Consider the following 20,569-nt stretch of genomic DNA (forward strand, 5'->3'; position numbering starts at 1 on the left):
AGTCTCCACCTTTACTGCTCTGCTGCCTCCCTCACATGGGACAATGAAAAGACCAAGAATGCCATTACACTCACTTAAAACCTTTAATAGGACTATAGCACATGAACTGTGTAGGCCTGTTTGAAGCCTTATACAGTACCTATTCATGTTCTGAGGGGGGAAAATTCTCCGATATGGTATGGAGTCATGTTCCACTGGTTACATTCTTTTTGGCAGAGCTGCAAGGATCTTAATTATTTTTATGTCCATATCTCACTGCTGAAATACTGATAGTCCCCTTGTTCATATATTGGAGTGAATTTGTGTGCGTAAGTGTGTGTGTGTGGAGCCTCATTCTGTGATCTCCATCATTAGAGATGTCTGTCTCTCCTCAGTCTGTCATGGGGAATATGAGTTAGGCTTTTCGGTAACCTTACACTTGCAGCCTGTTCACACCTAGCACAAGGAGAGGCTATACCTCTCCAACACACTATCGCTCGTCCTGATTCGCACTAGCTCTGATGTGTATGACCACTTGGTTGCCTGCATGTGTACCTGCTTATATTGATTATATGTTTATGAAGAAAATGACAAGGGTTGGGTAACATGTACACATGCATCTGTGTATGAAAACAAATGCAGACACGAATACACCGTTTTAAGTGGATGAGAGGACTTAAGTCCATGGGAGTAGCGTGAGAGGCAGAGCTGCAGCTACAGGAGAAACTTTATGGGGCCGACTGCCCTGTAATCCCACTCTCACAGTCAGGCCTACCCTGCTGAGTGAGCCCAGTTTAACTGCCCTTAACTGCTACCTATGACAAACCTTTCTGCCTTAGAGCACGCAGCTGGGGGTTCCTCTGAAGCTAGGCTTAAAGTGCTTCAAAGGCATGTGTGTGGGTGGCTGAGGGAATGTACTCGCATTGGATAAATAGTGATGAATCAAATGGGCTTATTCACATTGGTGCGTAAATTATTGATATTTCTCTGTGTATATGGTTGTATATGTGTATGCATCAGGGCAGCTATTTTTGGTGTCTTCCAGTTAAGTACAAGTGCAGAAAAACACAGGTGTGCCAACATCAGATTAACCAGATGGATAACAAACATCAGGCATTTTAATGGCCTTAACATCTTGCATGTATAAATGCATCTGAGACGTGCCAAGTCAAACAGTGCAACACAATATAAAAACTTCTATCAGCTCTTGCTTCCACAGGTCACACCCTGGGCGTAGATAGCCACCATGTTCCAACTAGTTCTGTTGCCTTTCCACCCACACTCTCCTCAAAAAGGTAGCCTTGAAATATATTTTAGACTGTTTTGTTACTCCATTCCCATCCTGCTCACCGAGCTCAATGACCCACCTCCATGCACACAGTCATATCTCTGCACTGACGTCCAAGTGAATAAATAATGGTTTTGAGTTCATAGACAAAGTAAACCATTTCACTTATTCAAGAGTTGATGACAGACACACCTCAGACAAGGAAAGGGAAGACAAAGATGTCTACATTCCAGAGGAATGAACAACCGTACCTTCAAAACATAATAAATATAAGTTGTACTCATTACCAAATAACAATTTAAATGTATGCTACAGGTAAACACACAAGGAAGCCAATGTTATGCATAATAATGGCTCTTAAAGCAATAAATTATATCATAATTAATACCCAAAATATTTGGCACCGGTGCAGTGTAATGAGGGTCACGAGATGGTGTGTTACCTTTCACAAAAAATGCTGAATCAGGTGCCAGCTCCTTCTTCTGTTTGAGCTGTTTTCTATTGTGGAGGGACTCTGTGTACTGCTTAACCCTCTGGTCCACAGCATCTTGAACCAGGGCTGTAACCTCCTACAAACAGTGTGGAGATATTTCAGTACAGCAGTGTGTTGTTGGACTGCTGATAGAACAAATGTTTTGATTTGACTTTACAGCACATGATGAGCACAGGAAACAACAGGACAGTACAAGTCCCAAGTGAAAGGCCTGTAAGGCAACTAACTCCACAAGTGGCTAGGTGGAGAGATGGGAACAGTTTTGCAACAATGAAAACCCCTAAGAAGAAAAGACAGAAAGCTCAAAGTCATTTTGGATTCCACGCTACTGCTGTCGTTTGAAAAGGCCCCCAGCAGAGCAGAAGCCATATATTCACTCACACACTTATTCACACGCACGCCCTTCTCCCTGTGTCTGTACCTCGATGTGGTCCGTAGTAAACCAGCTGGCGTCGTCTTGGCCGCCCAGGGGCAGTACGTGGAGATCCACCAGCACAGCAAAGTTCCCACACTGTAACACAAAGAGGAAGGACAGCCACAGGTTGCTGAGGGGCATTGAGCTCACAGACAACAAAGGAAATCAGAGTTTGGGTGATTGACAGCGAGACAAACCACAACGACCCCCTATGTCCTCAAACATCACCCCAGGCCTCTCACAGCAAGTCCCCTCCCTCCTGTTTCTCTGTCTAGCCATCTCTCTACCAATCTCTTTACAAAATAGTAGGGTCCTGTCTGTCTTCTCATATTTCCTCTCTCTCAGCATAAAAAGTATCTTCCTGCTCTATAAGCTTCGCAATGCAGTCACTGCCTCAGGTCACAGTAGGCTGCACAAAAAAGTCTAGAGATGTACCACACAAATGAGAATTGCCCTACTTTGTACCAGAGTAGTGATAAAATTCAGATCTACCCTAAAACACTCCATTTTGCTGCAATTCTGCACTACAACTTTTGAGTGGTGCAGAAAGCTGAGTAGTTGCAGAGTGGATTCCTGAAGCACTATGTCACCGTGTCAACGACAATAAGCTACAAGGGACGGGCAGGCCAGAAATGCCGCGGCTGGTTAAGTTGCTGTTACATCTTTCTCAGGCTAGCCTGATTATGGTTTACACATGAGTGCAAAAGCTGCCCGTTGCAGAGAACAAATGGATGTGGGTCTCGTGTGAACTTCGCCTCTCCCTGGACAAGGAAGTAATGGATGGACTGAGACCACCCACAACATGACACAGAGGAGCAACAAGTACTGCCCTAAAATCCAGAGTGATAATGAAGCAAAAAGCATTGAACTGAATGGGGTAGCAAAAACAAAGTCATATAAAAACAGAACCAGACACTGATTTCAGGCTCACAATGTCGAACTGGAAAAGAGCATGTACAAACAGAAGTAGGTTGTTCATTTAGTAATAGGGAATACTTATGCACACAAAAAGCTTTGTTTTGAGCCAGGCTCGTCCACTGGGCTGAAGTGCTGTAGACAGAATGACTAAATTCTCCATCCAGACTTGAGGGATGTTCCTACAGCCTTGCTCTCAGGACGACCCGAGAGAATGAATGAAAAGGTTGTGCAAGGGAAGGCCCCCTTCAACTTGGATCCTAATTTTTCACAAGTCTACACTTCCCAACACCAAACTCTGTCCAATTGTCTCCTCCTCTTCTTTGGAACGAGTTGAGGTTAGCTCCTTCCTTAAAGGAGGGGATTGAGAAAGTTATATTAACTATTCACTGGAATTAAAAGGATACATACTGGCTCAGAGCAAATCAAGCTGCCTAAGATTTTACATTTTTCTTCCCCCATAAGGCCATTTTCCTTTCTCACTGTCTTTCTATAAATAATAATTGAAGTGACGCTACTTCCTTACTTCTACTTGCAGGTCAACCAGAGGGGGAGCACCACCATATGACTGATCAGTGAATGTTTCAGTTAATTTCAGTCATAGCTTGCACTTTTCTTCTGCAGAATATGTCAAGTCCTAACCCCCTAATGTGTGCCAACTTGTACTAAAGTATCGTTTTGCATCAGTGTCACCAAGACTAATGGGAAATTAATGTTATACTAAGTCTGTTATAAAAGCAATGCATTAATCTGTGATCCTCTGACTTATCCCTACATATCTTGAAAAATGTGAGAACAATAAAGAGTACAAAAGTCATAAAATCAAATCAAATCTAAATAGTAAATATTCTCTGTACAAATTGTATTGTAAAGAAAAGAATTGCAAAAGCCGTTGTGCAAAAACATACTTTCACAAAGGACTAAAATGCCATGGACCAGAAAAGAGCCCAACCTCATGTGCCAGCTCCTTGTGTATAAAATGTGTGCATGTTGCCTGTCAGTATCAGCTTGTCCCTGTAGATCAGTACTCTCTCCATCCTGTGCCCTTTGTTTCACATCGGTCCACACCATCGGATGACTGGTGGTCTCAGCTGACTGCCTCCAACAATTACCAGTGTGTGGGGAAGCCTAGCAACGGAGGGTCAAGACCTTGTCAATCGAAACAGGGACTGACTAGTGAACGAGCCCCACAGTGGTTTCTTGGGTTTGGACTTGACACACGCTGGATGTATTTTGGTATCCTGACTTGAATTTTGACTTTTGAGACCTAAGAATGGATTTACAGTCGAGTATAGGAACTCTACCACTATGCATGAGTTATCACTTTATAAGGTATAATGGTCCATGCAATGAATCCTTCACTTGTAAAGTTCAGTTTTTGTTGACAGAGTGTCAGGGAAATGTTAATTCATGTCCATGGTGATTGTTGTGGTCATAGGTATCGACGGTGGTGTGGCATTGGACTGCTTTACAGTGAGGGATGTTTCTAATATTCTGCTCTCTACATTCGTGAAAATCCTGACAGGGACCACAAGATCAATCTTCTAGGGTACTGTACATGGCTCAAAATTACACAAGCTAATGTGAGCTCTAAAGATGGGTAATTTGATCAATATCTTGGAACGAAGGGGGCAGTATAAGGTTTATAGAGCGGTCCTTATGGAGAGGCACAGCAGGGTGAATCCCCTAAAGTCGTTTCTGAGCTACTGATTGAGTGTGTTTTGGACTGAGCGCCAGACATCTAGCAAGCCTTAGACTAACTTCCTTTTATCACATTAGAGCAGCAGACAAGAATCGACTGGGAACTGCACATTAATGATAAACACTGGTCTGCCCCTTATACAAAAACAGCATGTGATACCCTGAGCCTCTCAGGAATGGGGGATTTTGTCAGGAATGCAAACTAATGCAATCACACTAATGAGAAAACAATTAATTTGCCAAGCAAAACTGGTGGTTTGCTGGAGGCAAATTTCCCTCTAAAGTGTCAATCTTTGAGTCCAGGTTGTGCTGTTTAGTTTTAGGGGCAGCTACCAGAGCTGATACAAAGGACATTTGTGTTGACTGTGGCAGATAAGACAAAAAAGCAGCAGAATCTAATTTTACACAAAGGGTCTGACTACAATCACATCATGTGATCTAAATTTGTCAACTCCCAGCACAAAGAGTGACCCGTGGATCTCTAAGCTGAACTCTGCCATGAACTATGACCTCCATATATCCCCCCTTAAAGCCCGGCTATGGTCCCTCTTTAGGGAGAGCTCTGCAAGCAGCGGAGACGTAGTAATACAGACCACAAAAACCTTGTCTTTCTTGGGCAAAGTAATCTAAAAGTACCTAAAAAATCCAGTATGCTCATTGAAGCTATCCTACTTTTTTGTTTACTTTGCTTTGACACATTTAAGGCGATACTCTGAGCAACTGTCGTTGTTGGCAAGAAAGGTTTGATAAAGGGCCAAGTTCTAGAGGAAGTTACCCTTTTCATACATACTAAAGTGGGCCAGCACTGCTTTGTTCTCTGTCTTGCACAGGCCTTTTAGAGTTATGAACTGAACTGAAGGCTGAATGAGAGCCGGCAAGGAGCGCTACTTAATACCAAATCCTTTATTGTGCCATCTTTTGTGTGCTGTCACACACTGAATGAATAGGACCGAGTCTTCCTGCAGACTAAGCTCAACTTCTCTATCCTAATTCTCCCCACTGCCAATCTGATAACTATGGCCTGTAGTAGAACACATAAAAAAAAGGTTAACAAAGACAAAAACATTACAATATTTGAGGCAGACGTTGCCCACAGTCCACAGCACAACATAAGAAAAATCCTCTATATATACTTTATATTGCCTGTCTGTAAATAAACAACTCTTGACTCAGACTCACAGATGGCTCCTTTCCCTTTTCTGGTCTTCAGAGCTCTGGTCTATATCACTCTCAGTTCCAAAAACACTCTCTACCTTCCCTTATCTCTCTCCCAGACCCGGCTCTCCATCCTCCCTCCTGTACTACTCCAAGTTGGGCACAAGGCCCAAACTCTATGAGCAGCTTCACCCGCCTCCCCACCTCGCTGCCCTTTGCCACTGCTATCGCTCTGTATAAGAACCAGACCTTCTCGGACTGCACTTAGCTCGGAGGCTAACACTAACCAGCCACAGATGTTTACATTGGGAGAGAAGGGGCAGCAGATGCGGTCTCACTCAATAAACTTGCATCTCTCCCACTCTCCCTTTGTCTCTCTCTTTTTCTGAATTTCTCTGTCTTTTCTGCAAGTCTGCAAAGAACCCAGGGGAGCTCTTTAGATCTGTGGGTGTGACAACCTCGCTCTCAGGCTTTATTTGCTTCATTCCCAGCTCTCTCTGTGCTGTGAGTCACCTGGGTTTCCCCTTTTAAAAAAAAGAAAAAAAAATTCTCTTTTCCAATTTTTCAAACTGCCAGATACTGAGCAGTGAAGCTTGAGACTTGATTATTACTGGGGAGAATGTTATGTAAACATAGTGAGCACAAATTTTTTGTGTGCACAGCTCCCTTCATTCAGGTGAATGTTAGCACACCTGAGTCCTCTTTATTTGATGATAAAAAAAAAAGAGACACAACCCAGGAGTGGAATTCCAGCAGCAAGAACAGACAGGAATATCTCCAGGTAACACATTGCAAACAAAACTCTGGTAGACAGACAGAAATCGCAGGCTAGGAAGTGTTTGACCTCATTCGGAAATGTGAATTCTGTACAGCAATGTAGGGCAGTGCTGAGATTCTTTTTTTTTTTTTTTTTTTACCTCTGTCACCTTTTCTTGTGAAAGATTCCCACAGGTTTGAAAGTGTCAAAATGTTTCTAATCAGACTGCAATGACTTTGTACAGAAGCATGATGTGTGGTCTGATATGAGCTCATCTACAGAGTGACAACAACACTGAACAGCACATAAACCTCTGACATTAAACTGTTCTGCGATACCTCAAACGTTTTATTCTTAAAAAACATTTTGGTCTATGTCTCAACCCACTTTATTAGATTGTTAGAAAGTCAGCAGTGCAGTTGCTAATAGAAGGCAGATTGCAGGGTTCTACAGCGGTAATGTCCTGGCAGAAAGCAAGCGCTTCAGTGGATCAGTGTCTTAGCCTGCAGGCCCTTTTCGGGAGGTCTGAGAAGTGGCAGGTCACTATATAGCCTAAGCCTATTTAGGAAGGAGCATACCAGCACCTCCTGCAGTTCCACAGAGCAGGGAGAGAGGTGCTTTTAAAAGATTTTAGAAGAAAGTATCATAAAACACACTGCTGAACAGCCTACTAAACATAGCATTATGAATCCAAGAACATAACTCATAATTGCTTCAATAATCCTCGCTCTCTGTGCAAGATTTCAGTTCTTCAATATTCTGAGAAGTTAATTCATTCATTAAAAAACATGGGGGATAGTGGTGGTTGTTTTGCAAAAGAGGAGCCCAGGGTAACGCCTTGAGTGCTATTGTGCAGACCGATCCCTTCTAACATACTTGTTTGTGGTTAGTTGGTTAAGCATGGTAGAGGCTGTGTGTATTTTCTCAGGCAGCGTAACACAACAGTATCATTATGTGCCCAGTGGGAAGGAACCTTCCGTGAACTTCCAGGGTTTTACTCTCCCACAACTAATTAAGGGGGGTGATGGGGTAGCCTGTATGCAGGCATTCATATGAAACAAATAAAGGGAGTGAATGCAATATCTGGTCAACTAGGCACACATGGCATTATGGAGGATGTGAGAGATCAGCGCAAATGTCCACAGTCCTCGTCCAAAACTCTCAATAAATGAAACATCAACAAAAGTGAGAGCAGCGGCTTTCCCTGCACTTAACAAAAACATCTGATGTGCATTATTCCTGACACAGCATCAGACTCAGGATGAACAGCTTGGCTTTGTATTAGAATGAGTTTCCTCTGCTCTGTGTCTGCATCCATTGACAAAAGGCTCTCAGGGAGGCAGTCAGTTGAGTTTTGCAAAAGGTGACCAGAAACTCTGAATAACGCCCTCTAGCGGACGAATAACAGCATCAGAATGTGGAGATAAGAGAGTTGACACATGTATATATACCTCCCCCTTGTGGCCAAATTATTTGTTACTGAGGAGGACAAAACAATGAATGTAGGCCACATAGTAGAAGTTGCAATAGAATATTAATACTGTAAATGTTAGAGAAGCAAGCATATATTCCAGTTTTGCAACAGTGTTTCAGTGATTTAAGATAGACCATAACAACTTAAGCTACTTGCAGGAAGTAGTATGTGTAGCAGTTCTACTGTTTGGCAGTAGCACAAACATAGTTGTTTATCATGAATCCTGGCAATTTTCAGCTTCCTTAATCAAAAACAGATTAATCTCATTCTTGTATTCTTGCCTCTTGTCTACATTCTATGTTGGAAAGAATTTTGTTTAAAGTAATTATGAGGTTTTGTGGTCAGTGAAAAGCACCCAAAAGCTCCTTTGCTTAGAAACAAGATATTTTCTAACATATGACATACAAATGTACATGTTCACAAGATACTAAAGAATATGATTAATATGTGTTTAGATGGTAACCTTTTACTTTTGGTCACTAGGTTTTTTGTGATCATACCATCTTCCTTTGTTAAATGTGTCCATGCCAACCTGGACACACAAAATTGCAAAAAATTGGTTATAAACTCACACTTAGCACCAGATTTTAAGTGGTAATAAGTGTACAGCTTTGAATTACTTTTGCCTGTCTGATGCAGGTTCTGGGTAAATATAACTCAAAAGTTTAAACTTAAAAGTCATACAGAACTTGTCCAAAATACTTCAAACAGACAAATACATTAACTAGAAAATGCACTCAGTAGATAGCTGCGCTCCACAAAGGCCAGTGTCAAAGGACATACACCAGACTTCAGAGGGAAAAAATCTAATTCATAGTAAATGATCTGGCTCTGTCCCAAAATTTAATGTGTTATTCCCTGGCCAATGCCCCATCCCTCCAGCAAGTTTGGTGCTATTCAGTTCATTCCTTTTTGTATAACACTGCTGACAAACAAACAAACCAACAAAAAAACAGACATAGGAGATTACATAACCTCCTTTTTGGAGGTTACTATAACAACACAACACTTTGTGTTATGTGTAATTCTTGAATTTGTTTGTGAGACTTTGAATGCAGTTTCCTCCATGTATGTTCATTCTCAGCTTATTTCAAATGATAGACTCACAAAGGGTTTACTAACTTTGCACATACATATTGAACATTTTAATATAACACAATACTATTTAGCATAATATAATACACGGTACATTAATTTAATACAACACTGCACTACACAGGTCTGTATACTGTATATTTCGTTTTCACTTGCCTTAATGACAAATTTGCGAAGAGCCATTGCAGTGAACACAGCAGTCAGTCAGTCTCACCTGAAACAAATGTATAGTCATGGATTACACATGGTAGCCTAAAAACGGCACTCTCCAACGATCATACATCGTAGACAACATATAATGACTGCAGGCTTAGTTTACCACCTTCCTGAGAAAATAACACCAGCTGATTTGTCATAGACACTTATGCAGTGTCTGCGGTGCTTCACAGTTAACCTGGTTTATAGCGACTGACCTTTACAGCAACACATCTGTTCCTGCGACAGCTTAGTGGGACACAGCATTCATTTTCTCACAGATAGTTACTAGGGTTCTTCTAAACGCAATATACTGTAATGTTAGTCCTTTTGATTCTGAAAGTTTTAAGCTAACATTACTGAGTTAATGTTAACGTTATAAACTATGCTTCGACCTTACTTCACTCTATTATGGTCAGGTTGTGCAGATAACGGACCACATTAACGTGGCCTCTTCACGTGTAGTTACATTAAAGCTAAAGCACTTTAGCCGCAAAATATTTACAGTTGGCCTGGTTGTTGCAACGTGAGGGCTTAATAGTATGGAGCAGTTTATCGTCTCAATTCATTTAAACAGCTGTGCTCACAAGAAGAAAGTTTACCGCTAAGAAACACCAGGGTGGCTCTAACGTTAAGCCGTCATTAGCAAGAGACACGTTAACTAAACTACAAAGGCGTAAAAATCAAATATGTTCGGTATAACATTGTGTAAGTACATAAATATTAACAACAGATTCATACCGCCAATCGTTTTGAATATTTGTCAAGCGAGGGGGCTGCAGGAGATGACGTCACACTCCGTTTGTAGTCCTACAACTGCTAACCCAGTCTGAGTCGGAGCAAAAACAAAACCAAAAAAAAAAAAAAAAAAAACCTCAGAAAGACTGTGTAAGGAAGCTAAGCCAATGTCCACCTCTGTTATAAAGCGGGGTGGCGATTTTCTGTCTTGACAGTAACAATTTCTAAAGACTAGCGAGAGACTGCGACTGTGAATCGAATAGGCCTACACTAGGACCCAACGCTCTGACTGCTACCATGGAAACGTTGTTGCGTGTCGAAACAGCCTTTATTAATCTCGAAACTATACTTTTCCAAATTGTGTCTAAATTGTACATTTATCAAAAATAGCTGCAATAATGTGAATTCAACAGTGTTTGGTTTGTTTTAGCACAATAAATATCGGGCGTATGTAAAAATTTGTGTCATTTTACTCAGGCACTGCTGTAAGTGTCACTGTCAGAGTATGGGCAAGCAAAGGCGCTTAACATGGAAACACCAATGGTGTCGTTTTCTGTTAAACTTCGCTGAACAGTCTAAAATGACACTAGGTCGCTTATAACTCGTCTCAACTAACGCTCAACGTTGAGTTTAGCGTTGTTTCGAGCGACTTAAAATGGTCCAACCGTCAACCTGCTTTGCCATTGCTTCGAGAAACTGCTGCTTAAGTGATGTCTCGACTCGTCAAGAAATCTCCCTCTCTTTGTACGGATCTACCGCTGGACAACACGGATATTCGTAACAAGCTTAATTTGCTGAGGCAGGTTCTGACATCTTGTTTTGGTCCGACAGGTAGACTAAAACAAGTTCATAACAACATTGGAGGGCACGTTATTACCACCTCGACTTCCTCAGTTCTCCTTCCAGCCATTTCCTCTTCACAGCCTTTTGTCAATCTGCTAAAAACCTCGATTCTCAACCACGTTTCTCGTTTCAGTGACTGTGGTTTGTTTGCTGCCATTCTTTGTCTGACTCTTATTGAGCGAGCAAAGCAATCTGGCCTCGGAGGAAATGTGGCCATCAGACTGAACAAGCATTTGCTGGGTCTGTGCGCCAGTTACCTACAACGAGAAGACTGCGGTTGCAAAGTGAAGCTCGACTTCTGCAGCAGCCAGAACCTGATCACATTAGCTCGCAGTGTAATCTCCAGCAAGCCAGCGTGTGTGCTAACAGAGCAAGAGACACTTCACATCAGCAAGTTGGCTGTGCAAGCTTTTTTGCTGACTGTTCCCTGTGACAACCCAGGTACAGTCACACTGGGCAAGACAGTGACTGTCTCTGTTGAGGGCCATTCTGTGCTAAACTCTGCAGTGTTTCCAGGTTTACTGGTGGACATTACTGATATCTTTTGCCTCAAAAAGGCAGAGAACCTGAATTCAAATCCACTATGTATGGTGTTGTTCAGTGCATCCCTTGCTGGAGACCTTTCTGAACTAGGAGATGGGATAATTGAGGTGCACCCAGGTGTAGACACGGACTCACAGATCCTGGATCAACTCCTGGAGCTCGGCAAACAGGTAGTTAAAGATGAGGTAAAGCTCTTCGTGTGCCAGAAGGTCATCCACCCAGTCCTACAGCAATACCTGAGGAGTCACGGCATCATTGTGATAGAGAGACTGGGAATCGCTCTCATGGAGCCACTCATTCAGCTGACAGGTAGGCCTTTGCATTGACATGGGCCTGTTGGCAGATCATTGCAGATTCATACAGTACAAATTGAGACCAGTTAAACCCACAAAACTTTATTTTTAATGCATGTAAAAGTCATTACACCAGAAGTATAATGATCTTGAAGTAATTAATTTTATGTAATGTTGCAGTGATAAAAATAATTATTTTATTCAATATATATGCGATGTACAGTAGCTTAAGTCAAGAAAACACTGGAATAAGCACATATATAATGTTATAGCAATGTAAAAAAATGTTTCTACCTTTGAAGCTACTTGAGGGGGAATCATAGGGGTAAGAACACTGTAATGTGTATAACGTAAACATAGTTTATTGTCAATGCAGAATATAGCTTGTACTCTTATCGATCTGCTCTGTATCTGAGATCCTGTTTCATATCTGTCTATTTTAACACATAGGTGCTCAACCTGTGGCCACATTACATACCACAATCCCAGCCAAGGCCTATGGGAAAGTGAGGGCTTTCAGTATGAGACCGTTTGGATCCAAGACAATGTTGCATTTACACCCTCCAGGGGACTCGGCAATCTGCACGATGGTCCTCTGCCACAGGAACGAGACAATGTTAAGTGAGCTGAAGGTAAGATAAAGGGAGGAGTGTTCAATTCATAACATCAGATGGATCTCCTACTAAGATTTTCAATCTCCACTATATTCTAATTCAGCAAAGCAGAAATATAATTAATAATAAATGGCTCGAGAAAGCACAATTGATAAGCATTTCACTAACAAAGCCAGGGGGAGTGATTCAATTCTTCTACAGCACTAGTGATAAAAGTGTCCATCAGCTGGCATCAGATATTCTTTAAACTTATTTTAAAATTCATGTCAATTAATGGGGGGCAAATGGGACAGATGAACTGGTGTCTTAATGTCCATCTGTGCATCCGTTAAAGGTGGTGTGCCAGAAGACAGAACATGTGTTGAGGCTCACCCTGAGGGAACCATCTGCCTTACTTGGAGGTGGGTGTACTGAGACCCACATAGCTGCTTACATCAGACATAAGGTGAGATCCAATATTTAGGACTAAATCAGTCCAAATGTATTGGTCTTTCACATATTTCTACAGCAATCTCAATAAAATGTCTTGATTATCTTATATTTTCATCTTAGAGTATGAATGAAGCAACAGAGACGGCATCAGTATTAGGTTGCTCACAGACAGAGTATCTTCTTGGTGTGGAGGGATTCTGCCACTCTCTGGAGTCTGTGGCGGCAGCTCTGGAGCACAATGGTGGGAATTCTTTGATCGACCTGAATCATGCTCACCACTGGACCCTCCCGGCAGATGTGATAGAAGAATGCGCGGAGCATAGCTTGGCCTTCTGTGGCTGTGGACTGGTGGAAAGTAGCCCATGTAAGAAGTGGACTTATCTAAACACTAAATACACAGAGTTCTCACCTGCATCCCTGTCTAGAGACACTACTGTGCAGCCATGTGTGCTGGACTCCTTCACGGCTAAACTCAATGCACTGCAAGTGGCTGTAGAAACTGCTAATCTTGCATTAGATGTGAGATATATAATTCAAGATGTGAACTAGAAGAATAGGTATTTTTTCTAGTGTTGGATCTGGTTTGTGATGATCAAAGCGAGGAATTAATGCTGTTTCTACTTTTCAAATGCATAATTCAGGTTAGACAGTAATCACTGAGAATGTCTTACCTCTAACCTATTGCTGTGGTATTATACTTAACCTCTATGTCCAGTCATTGACTTAGTTGTCAGTAATATTAGTAAAAAATACTGATGACTATTAATAATCTGTCACCCCTTTGTGAATTTCGTTGTCTATACGGGCTATCCGAAATAGCCATCTCACCTATACTTCCAGCCGATTACACTTTAACAATTTAAAAAGACCTTTAATGATATCTGAGATAAATACAAATTTAATTAATCAAAATAATTCAGCTTCCATGGAACAATTTGGAACAAAATGGAACAATCAAACCTTCACTAGTACAAATCAGCATGTTTCTGCTGCAGCTGCCTTTGGTCAGCACTAGGAGGTGCTACAACAGATGCCGCCACATATTTTGTAGCCAACATGGCACCAAAAAAATATCAGCATTTTTCTGTGGTAATTTTCCACCCTTTTTTTTCATTATGTTTTGCTACATCCAAAATATTGCCAGTCTAAATCCGCTGACAGCTATGAAAATACAAAGACTAACCTCAGCCCATGAAGTATTCCACCATAACACCTCCCTGTCCGCAATGTTTTATGACAAGTTGTAGACAGTCTGACAGCCCATATCTGGTGAAATCTGAACCAAGTTACAATCAGTGTAGTGAGATGTGTCATTTGTCATATATGTTGATAAAAAATAAACTTATATTTCTGGTCACAGAATCTCTTCGTAATAGCACCAAGTTATTTTATCATTGTCTTTTTGCAAGTTTCTTCTGTAGCAGTTTTCTATAGAAAGAGTTGAACAATCAATCTGTTCTAATGGTATTCTGCAATTCAAAACAGTAATGACTGTACTCGACTGAAAGCAAAATCAAGATAGCTTCTTATGAAGTAAAATGAGTGTCATTTTTGCTTAAAAATACTACAGCAGGATCGCAGATTCCTGTGCTTGTCTTCTGCTGTTGGTTCAATTATTGTCTGCTCTCACAAGATGACCGTCAGGTGCTTTTCATTTAGAAGATGAATGGAATCAAAGCCTTTCGTGACTTGGGATAGTCTTTGAATTTCTCTCGGTAAAACCCGTTACAGAGGGGGAGAAGATAACTATCACTCTGACGTAGCATATGTTAATATAGGTAGTTTGATAGGCAGGTGTTAATGTACTGTGTGAGGATTGCTTAGCTTTTTGGGAATGTCTTAGGCACCTGTGATGGTAATAGGCTCTTGGTCCAATGAAACTCGTGCTTAACATAGCGAAGGAGAGGGCTGGAAGGGACCAGGTGGCCAAAGCAAAGCCAAACCACCCCACAATCTCTCCTAAGTAGTTGGCACCAGAATCATATTCAAACAGACCTCCTGCAGGAGATTAAGAACACCAGGTCAGTCACTTTGAGCACAGAACAAATATAAGATAATTGATGTGTAATCTCTGTTTCTTACCTTTAGGAATCTTGTAAATTACTTCTCCTGGTTTTCTTAGATTACGTAGAATATAGTCACTGTGTATATTGATGGCCATTCCAACGTAAAACGTTACTAAACCTAGAAGAAATACAGATGTATACATGGCTGGCTTTTAAAAAGTGTAATGGTTCAGAGTTTCATAATGTATGAAACACATAAAGAGGTTGAAACAATTCCTTAGGCCTTTATGGTTTAAAAAAGAAAGTCTTCAAATGTGAGCAAAGAATAAACAGAATAAATACTTCTCCTACCAGTTTTGTAGCGATAGTCAGCTAACCATTCGTCATCAAACTGAGCACAGTGCAGCAGGTAGTGTCCTTGCAGGAAACCATTCAGAGAGCAGAAGAAACCTCCTGCCATCATTACACCCAGTGGGAAAGGCTGTCCTCTGGTCAGCAGGGAATAGACAAATGTCCTATGATTGGCGAGGAAAGAGTAGATGCAGTAGGTGGAAAAAGGCGAGGATAATGTTGCTCCCTATCCATGCTGGTACACTACATGCAGAGAACATGTTTTACAACCAGATATTCTGTAAAAATGGTTTTGCAGACAAAAATTACGCCATTAAGCCCCACTCCTCATGGGAGGTTACCAGTGCATTCCTCACAGTGTTTTAGCCTTCAGATTATACCCGCATGAGATCTTATTTCCACAGCTTTTTTCAGTGTCTCCGTCTGAAAAAGTGTTTGTAATTTGGCTCGCTTGCTTTCACTGACAAAGTGGCTGAATACATACTGTACATGTAGTAGCTATAGGTACACCAACAAAACGATGAGAAAGGATGGTAAGAAGACATTTTGTTGTTTTCTGTCAAGAAATACAAAATGATGGGCTGCAAACCTTATTACCATACATCAAGAACAGCAGTTTTAAAAAACGTATTCAGTCTGTTTCATGTCTCACTGGAGGATCAGCGCTATAATAAACCAATATGGAGAGAAAATCATCTTGAAATGAATGCTGCACAAAGAATACATCAATTCATAGACCACTCATACAATACAATACCCTGTACACAAACAGGCTCAAAAAAAACAAATCTACTACTACTAAGAAAAACTATGATCCTCATTAAACCATTGTGACAAGTAACAGATATTCAACTGAAATAGCAAAAGAACTTGTAATTCAAATGTGAAAAACATGTCCAACTGACAGTTTAATCTTTCTTTGTATTTTGAATGAACAGGGTTATGCTCCTTCATGCACGCAAATCCAATTAAACTGATCACTCATATATCTTTGAGTACATCTTCACACTTCTTTTCACAAACACTTTAAATAGCCCCAACCCAGGCTTATGTGTCTGCTTTTACCTTTGAAGGTAGAGTATGCAAAAGGACCTGAGGAGCAGGTACTTCCCCACAATGGAGGGATTCTGCGAGGTGAACATTAAAAGCAGGGGAATCGAGAAAGCTGGTATCTCCTGGAGGAACCAGGCTAGTCTGGCCGGGACTGTCCTAGCTGGAGGAGAGAATACCATGTGGCGCCCGTAGGAGCTTTGCATCCTCTTATGATGGACCAAGTGCCCGAGTCCTATCAGGATGATCCCACAGCTGAGACAGTTGACCAAGTCTCCGTAACAGTGCATCTCGCAGGTCTGTGCCCTCAGGGTCAGCCAGTGTTGAAGTAATATTTTCTGCTTGGAAAACTAATCATAAGTGTCCGTATCAAGTTAAGTGGATATAAAAAGCCTCTCTGACTCCTCCCCAAGCAAGGATAAAACTGTGTCAGCAGGCTGCAACTTGTGACTACTCTCTTTTCACAGCATGAGTACAAACATTACCGGAGGTGAGGTTATGATTATCCTTTCCACCTTGGAATGCAAGCGCTGATGTTAAATTGCTGAATTTCACAAAGCTACAATAGGACTGAGCAGAAGTTCATGGATTATTATAATCACAATGAAGTCAGGCGGTAGAAATCTGTTTGGGTCTGCAGTCAACCAAAGTACCTTGCTGCATACCTACTCAGCCTTTCCATTTTGTTTACAGACACACACAGCAACATCTGTATTCAGTCTGCATGACTCAGTTTGTGGGCAAATTTGCAAAGTGGTCTACTGACTTTAAATGAAGCTTTTCCAGTCCTACTCATTACCAAAGAGTGGGTCAAAAGCACTTGGACAGGACTGACTAAACTCCTCATAACTTCACAATAAAGTCAGCAAAATCCAGATGCAGCACAAAATTCTGATTTCCTTATACCATAAATATGTTTTCAGTTTCAGGAACTAACTCTTCCAGAGCTGGGCTTCTGGAAAAGCTGACGCTAAACTGCGTTGCTGGATGCTAAGAGAAGGCTGAAGGTGAGCTTCAATGCTGGAAAGGGGAAACTAATTTGCATTGTTGGCATGAATTTGTATGAAGCAGTAGACAAAAAACGTGCAACACACAAAGAAGTCAGAAACTTCCTGGTCACAGAAATCGGTCAGATTAAATATCCAAATAAAATTTTTATGATTTATGATTTTTGTACCAGCTGTTATTTGTTTATTTTGTGTTGGATTCGTAGATGAATAACGAAATGACGAATTGTTTATATTTATCCAACCAGTCCCCGACATATTCTGTCAGCTGGGGTATTTCTTGTCAACTTCAACTTGTACTATATAGCCTCCTGCCTCCATCTGATGCTGCTAGTCTGGAAACAAAGTAATTTGAGAGGCAGCAGCGTTTGGGTGGCCTTATTGTATGGCCTCATGTTGTCCCACATCTAAAGCCATTAATTAAGTGTCAGTTACAGTACACGGATTGCCATAAGAAAGTCGATCATCCCGTTTGGAATTTGATTGTCAGTGGGGTTTTTTTTTTTTTTAAATGATCGATATGTAGAAATGCTGGAAATAAAGTAAGCTAACTCTTTAGAGAGATGTTGATTCAGTCTGTTTCTGATATTTAGCCAACCCTCACTGATACAGAAGGGGCGGACGAAATAACAAACACCTCTCAGTATAACACGATGCAATTCAACAGCACCACAACCTACATCCTCCAAAATAACACCTCTCTAAAACAGTTTCAACAAAAACTGAACATTATACTCTTCATGAAAGGAGGACTTAGTGCAGGTCGAATGTATTAGACTACACTAATGTTAGCTAGATGTACCTAATAAACTGGCATCTATATACACACTGTCTGGACTGTTTTTAGTTCCTGAAATGAGGGAAAGGTTTGTTCATTTTCTTCCAACCACCCAGCTCCCTCTGCTGGTGACATTTCTAAATGTCTCTGCTGTAAAATTGACACTGGATAAAAACAGTAGATATTTATTCTGACCGGGATGTCTACACCACTAGTATACAGTAGGCAGCACCGCGCCTTAAATGTGTTTCACACTTGATACGCTGGGTTTGAGAAGTACAAAGTTTACAACCAAAGTAACACTCCACGTGACAACTGTTGCAGTGCTGAAACAAAAGAAATTTATCTATAATAACGTTGGAGGACTAAATAACAAATTCATTGAAGCCAGTGATTAAAAAATTAAATCTATAGACCAAGTCAATATTTTGTGTGATGGTAAACACTTGAAGAACAAGACACCAAGAACAGACATGCTTTTCAGTACATTTTACTAGTTTTGTAACATGATTCCTCGGCCTCATCTGAAGAGCCTCTTGGGATGCTTTGTCAGTGGAACCTGAGATCAAAACAACTCCATTTAAGGAGTAGTTAAGTAGTATATTTTAGGTTTGTGACGTGTAAGTTCCCATTCTCTAAGCAAGAAAAAAAAAATAATAATACAAAAATCATTTCTAAAAGACAAACAAAAGATCCATAAACAGAAAATGAACAGTGTTGAGGTTCAGCCTTTGCCTCTCTCTACAGGAATGAGGTGAGGTGGAGAAAATAGAACACCACTCCCTGCTGGAGAAAGGAGATAACAGTTGGTGCCATTTTAGACCAACAGATGAGAGGGACAGGTCACACACTCCCGGAGTGCTGGGCGAGCTGGAGACATTGTTGGGCACTAGGCAAGGGGGAGGGTACATGTGGAAAAACCAAAACTGAAAGTACACATTCTACAATAAGACTAAAAGTGAGAATACGCTTTATATGTATATATGTGCAACAGTGATAAAAAGGCACAATAGCACAGTGTGTCATGCTTAACTAGTTTCCCTTAAATTAACATCAGAGGTCAAGTGAGTCTTGGGATTCATCTTTCAATCTGTGCTCACTCGGTTCAACCAGATATTGTAGCTTAATGCTTATTCAACTGAGAGAGGGGGACCAATGTCAGAGGACTGCATCATTTCAATGGGAATACTTGACTTCAGTAGCAAGTCAGTCAGTGATAAGGGATTTTAAAATCCTAAATGACAGGACAGCAGACAACATGTGCTGCTTATATCCATACTGTCATTGAAAGCCTACACTGCCACTATGAATCATCAGTTAATCTATGAAAATATTACAGAATTATTTCAGGCAGCAGGACTACACAGCAAATAACTCTAAAGAAACATTTTCTTTTCATTTGTTAAAAACTGATCATTTTGCTTGATATTTCACAACAGAGACATTCATTTCTTAACAGATTCACATCCAATAAATCCAAAATAGAGCAGGGAGCAACATCTGTCACTTTTCTGGATAGACTCTTAAACCTTAAATCATTATGACTTTGTGCTGATTGTAGAACTCTATTACTTGCATAACTGATACTCCTACTGCCTAAAGAGTAATTTTGAAGTGCATTTTCATTCATTAAGAAGTAACAAACCTGGAAAACTAACCTTTAAATAAGGATGAAGACTAAAACCTTCCCAATAACATTTGGCATTCTTAAATCAAAACACATTAACAAAAGAGCTCTAAATTACTACCTAGTGAACAGATTTAGTGACAGTTCCTACAATTTAAGCAGACCATCTAGGCCTTTACCACCTCACTACTTTGCTGCTGCTGTTACAGAACTGTATGTGTAACAAAATACATTTTCTACACGCGTAGCAAAAAAGAAATCTTTGCTCAAGTCTCCTATACTGACTATTCAATAACTACAGAGATTCAGGGTGGCAGTGTAAACAAAGACTAGAGGTGTCAATGTTGGTGTCATTTACACAATATCCAGCTTTGATTACATTTCTGTGGCACCCACAGCTCCAGTCTGGCTGTAGCAAAACATATCTATTATGCTACAAGAGTATGATTGGAATTTGGGAGCAGTGTTGCACACACTTATTTAACGGGCAAACCAAAAGTGTTGGCTTTAGAGCTCTACTGACAACACTGCTTTTTGTTCAAATCTACACACTACTTGAGTAAATACTATTACGTCAAATATTACTAAAAAAGGGAGAAATAAAAAGAATAGAATATGAATTAAAGAAAATATTTAACAAACTAATATGAGAGTAATATTGTTTTTGGTTTTGTACAGGGGGTTGGTGAACTTTGTTGGTTGTAGCCCTTTGTTAGCAACTACAATATATGTTATGCAACATAGTAATGGAAATTCCCTATGACACTGTTTTCAAAATTTAAGTTGCACGTAGCTTAAAGCAGTCAGTCAAAACACTCAC

General features: G+C 40.7%; 3 protein-coding genes across 4 annotated transcripts in view; 1 reads left to right on the forward strand and 2 right to left on the reverse strand.

Annotated features, from left to right (window-relative positions):
* LOC120796305 (SLX4 interacting protein) overlaps positions 1-10,284 on the reverse strand; it is a 31,420-nt gene extending 21,136 nt beyond the window's left edge. The window contains exons 1-4 of one of the 2 annotated variants that reach the window (XM_040138975.1): positions 10,209-10,284; positions 9,429-9,486; positions 2,182-2,271; positions 1,710-1,836 (exon numbers count right to left, since the gene is read on the reverse strand). In XM_040138975.1, the coding sequence (XP_039994909.1) occupies positions 1,710-1,836; positions 2,182-2,271; positions 9,429-9,455 (244 nt within the window). In that variant the 5' untranslated portion in view covers positions 9,456-9,486; positions 10,209-10,284. Of the gene's footprint in view, positions 1-1,709; positions 1,837-2,181; positions 2,272-9,428; positions 9,487-9,594; positions 9,633-10,208 lie in introns of those variants that run through there. The other variant, XM_040138976.1, reaches the window with a different exon arrangement.
* Positions 10,285-10,487: 203 nt separating this feature from the next.
* On the forward strand, positions 10,488-14,277 carry mkks (McKusick-Kaufman syndrome). Its single transcript, XM_040138974.1, has 4 exons — positions 10,488-11,900; positions 12,335-12,516; positions 12,833-12,943; positions 13,051-14,277. Exons 1-4 carry the CDS (start codon positions 10,916-10,918, stop codon positions 13,477-13,479), a joined length of 1,707 nt encoding a protein of 568 aa, XP_039994908.1. The 5' UTR covers positions 10,488-10,915; the 3' UTR covers positions 13,480-14,277.
* On the reverse strand, positions 14,101-16,885 carry srd5a2b (steroid-5-alpha-reductase, alpha polypeptide 2b). The gene is made up of 5 exons (XM_040138977.1): positions 16,353-16,885; positions 15,288-15,451; positions 15,013-15,114; positions 14,779-14,928; positions 14,101-14,653 (listed from the first exon to the last, which is right to left on the reverse strand). The coding sequence occupies exons 1-5, from the start codon at positions 16,625-16,627 to the stop codon at positions 14,586-14,588; spliced, it is 759 nt and encodes a 252-aa protein (XP_039994911.1). The 5' UTR covers positions 16,628-16,885; the 3' UTR covers positions 14,101-14,585.
* Positions 16,886-20,569: the final 3,684 nt, after the last annotated feature.

This window comes from Xiphias gladius, chromosome 11 (genome assembly GCF_016859285.1).
Source record: "Xiphias gladius isolate SHS-SW01 ecotype Sanya breed wild chromosome 11, ASM1685928v1, whole genome shotgun sequence".
NCBI lineage: Eukaryota > Metazoa > Chordata > Actinopteri > Istiophoriformes > Xiphiidae > Xiphias > Xiphias gladius.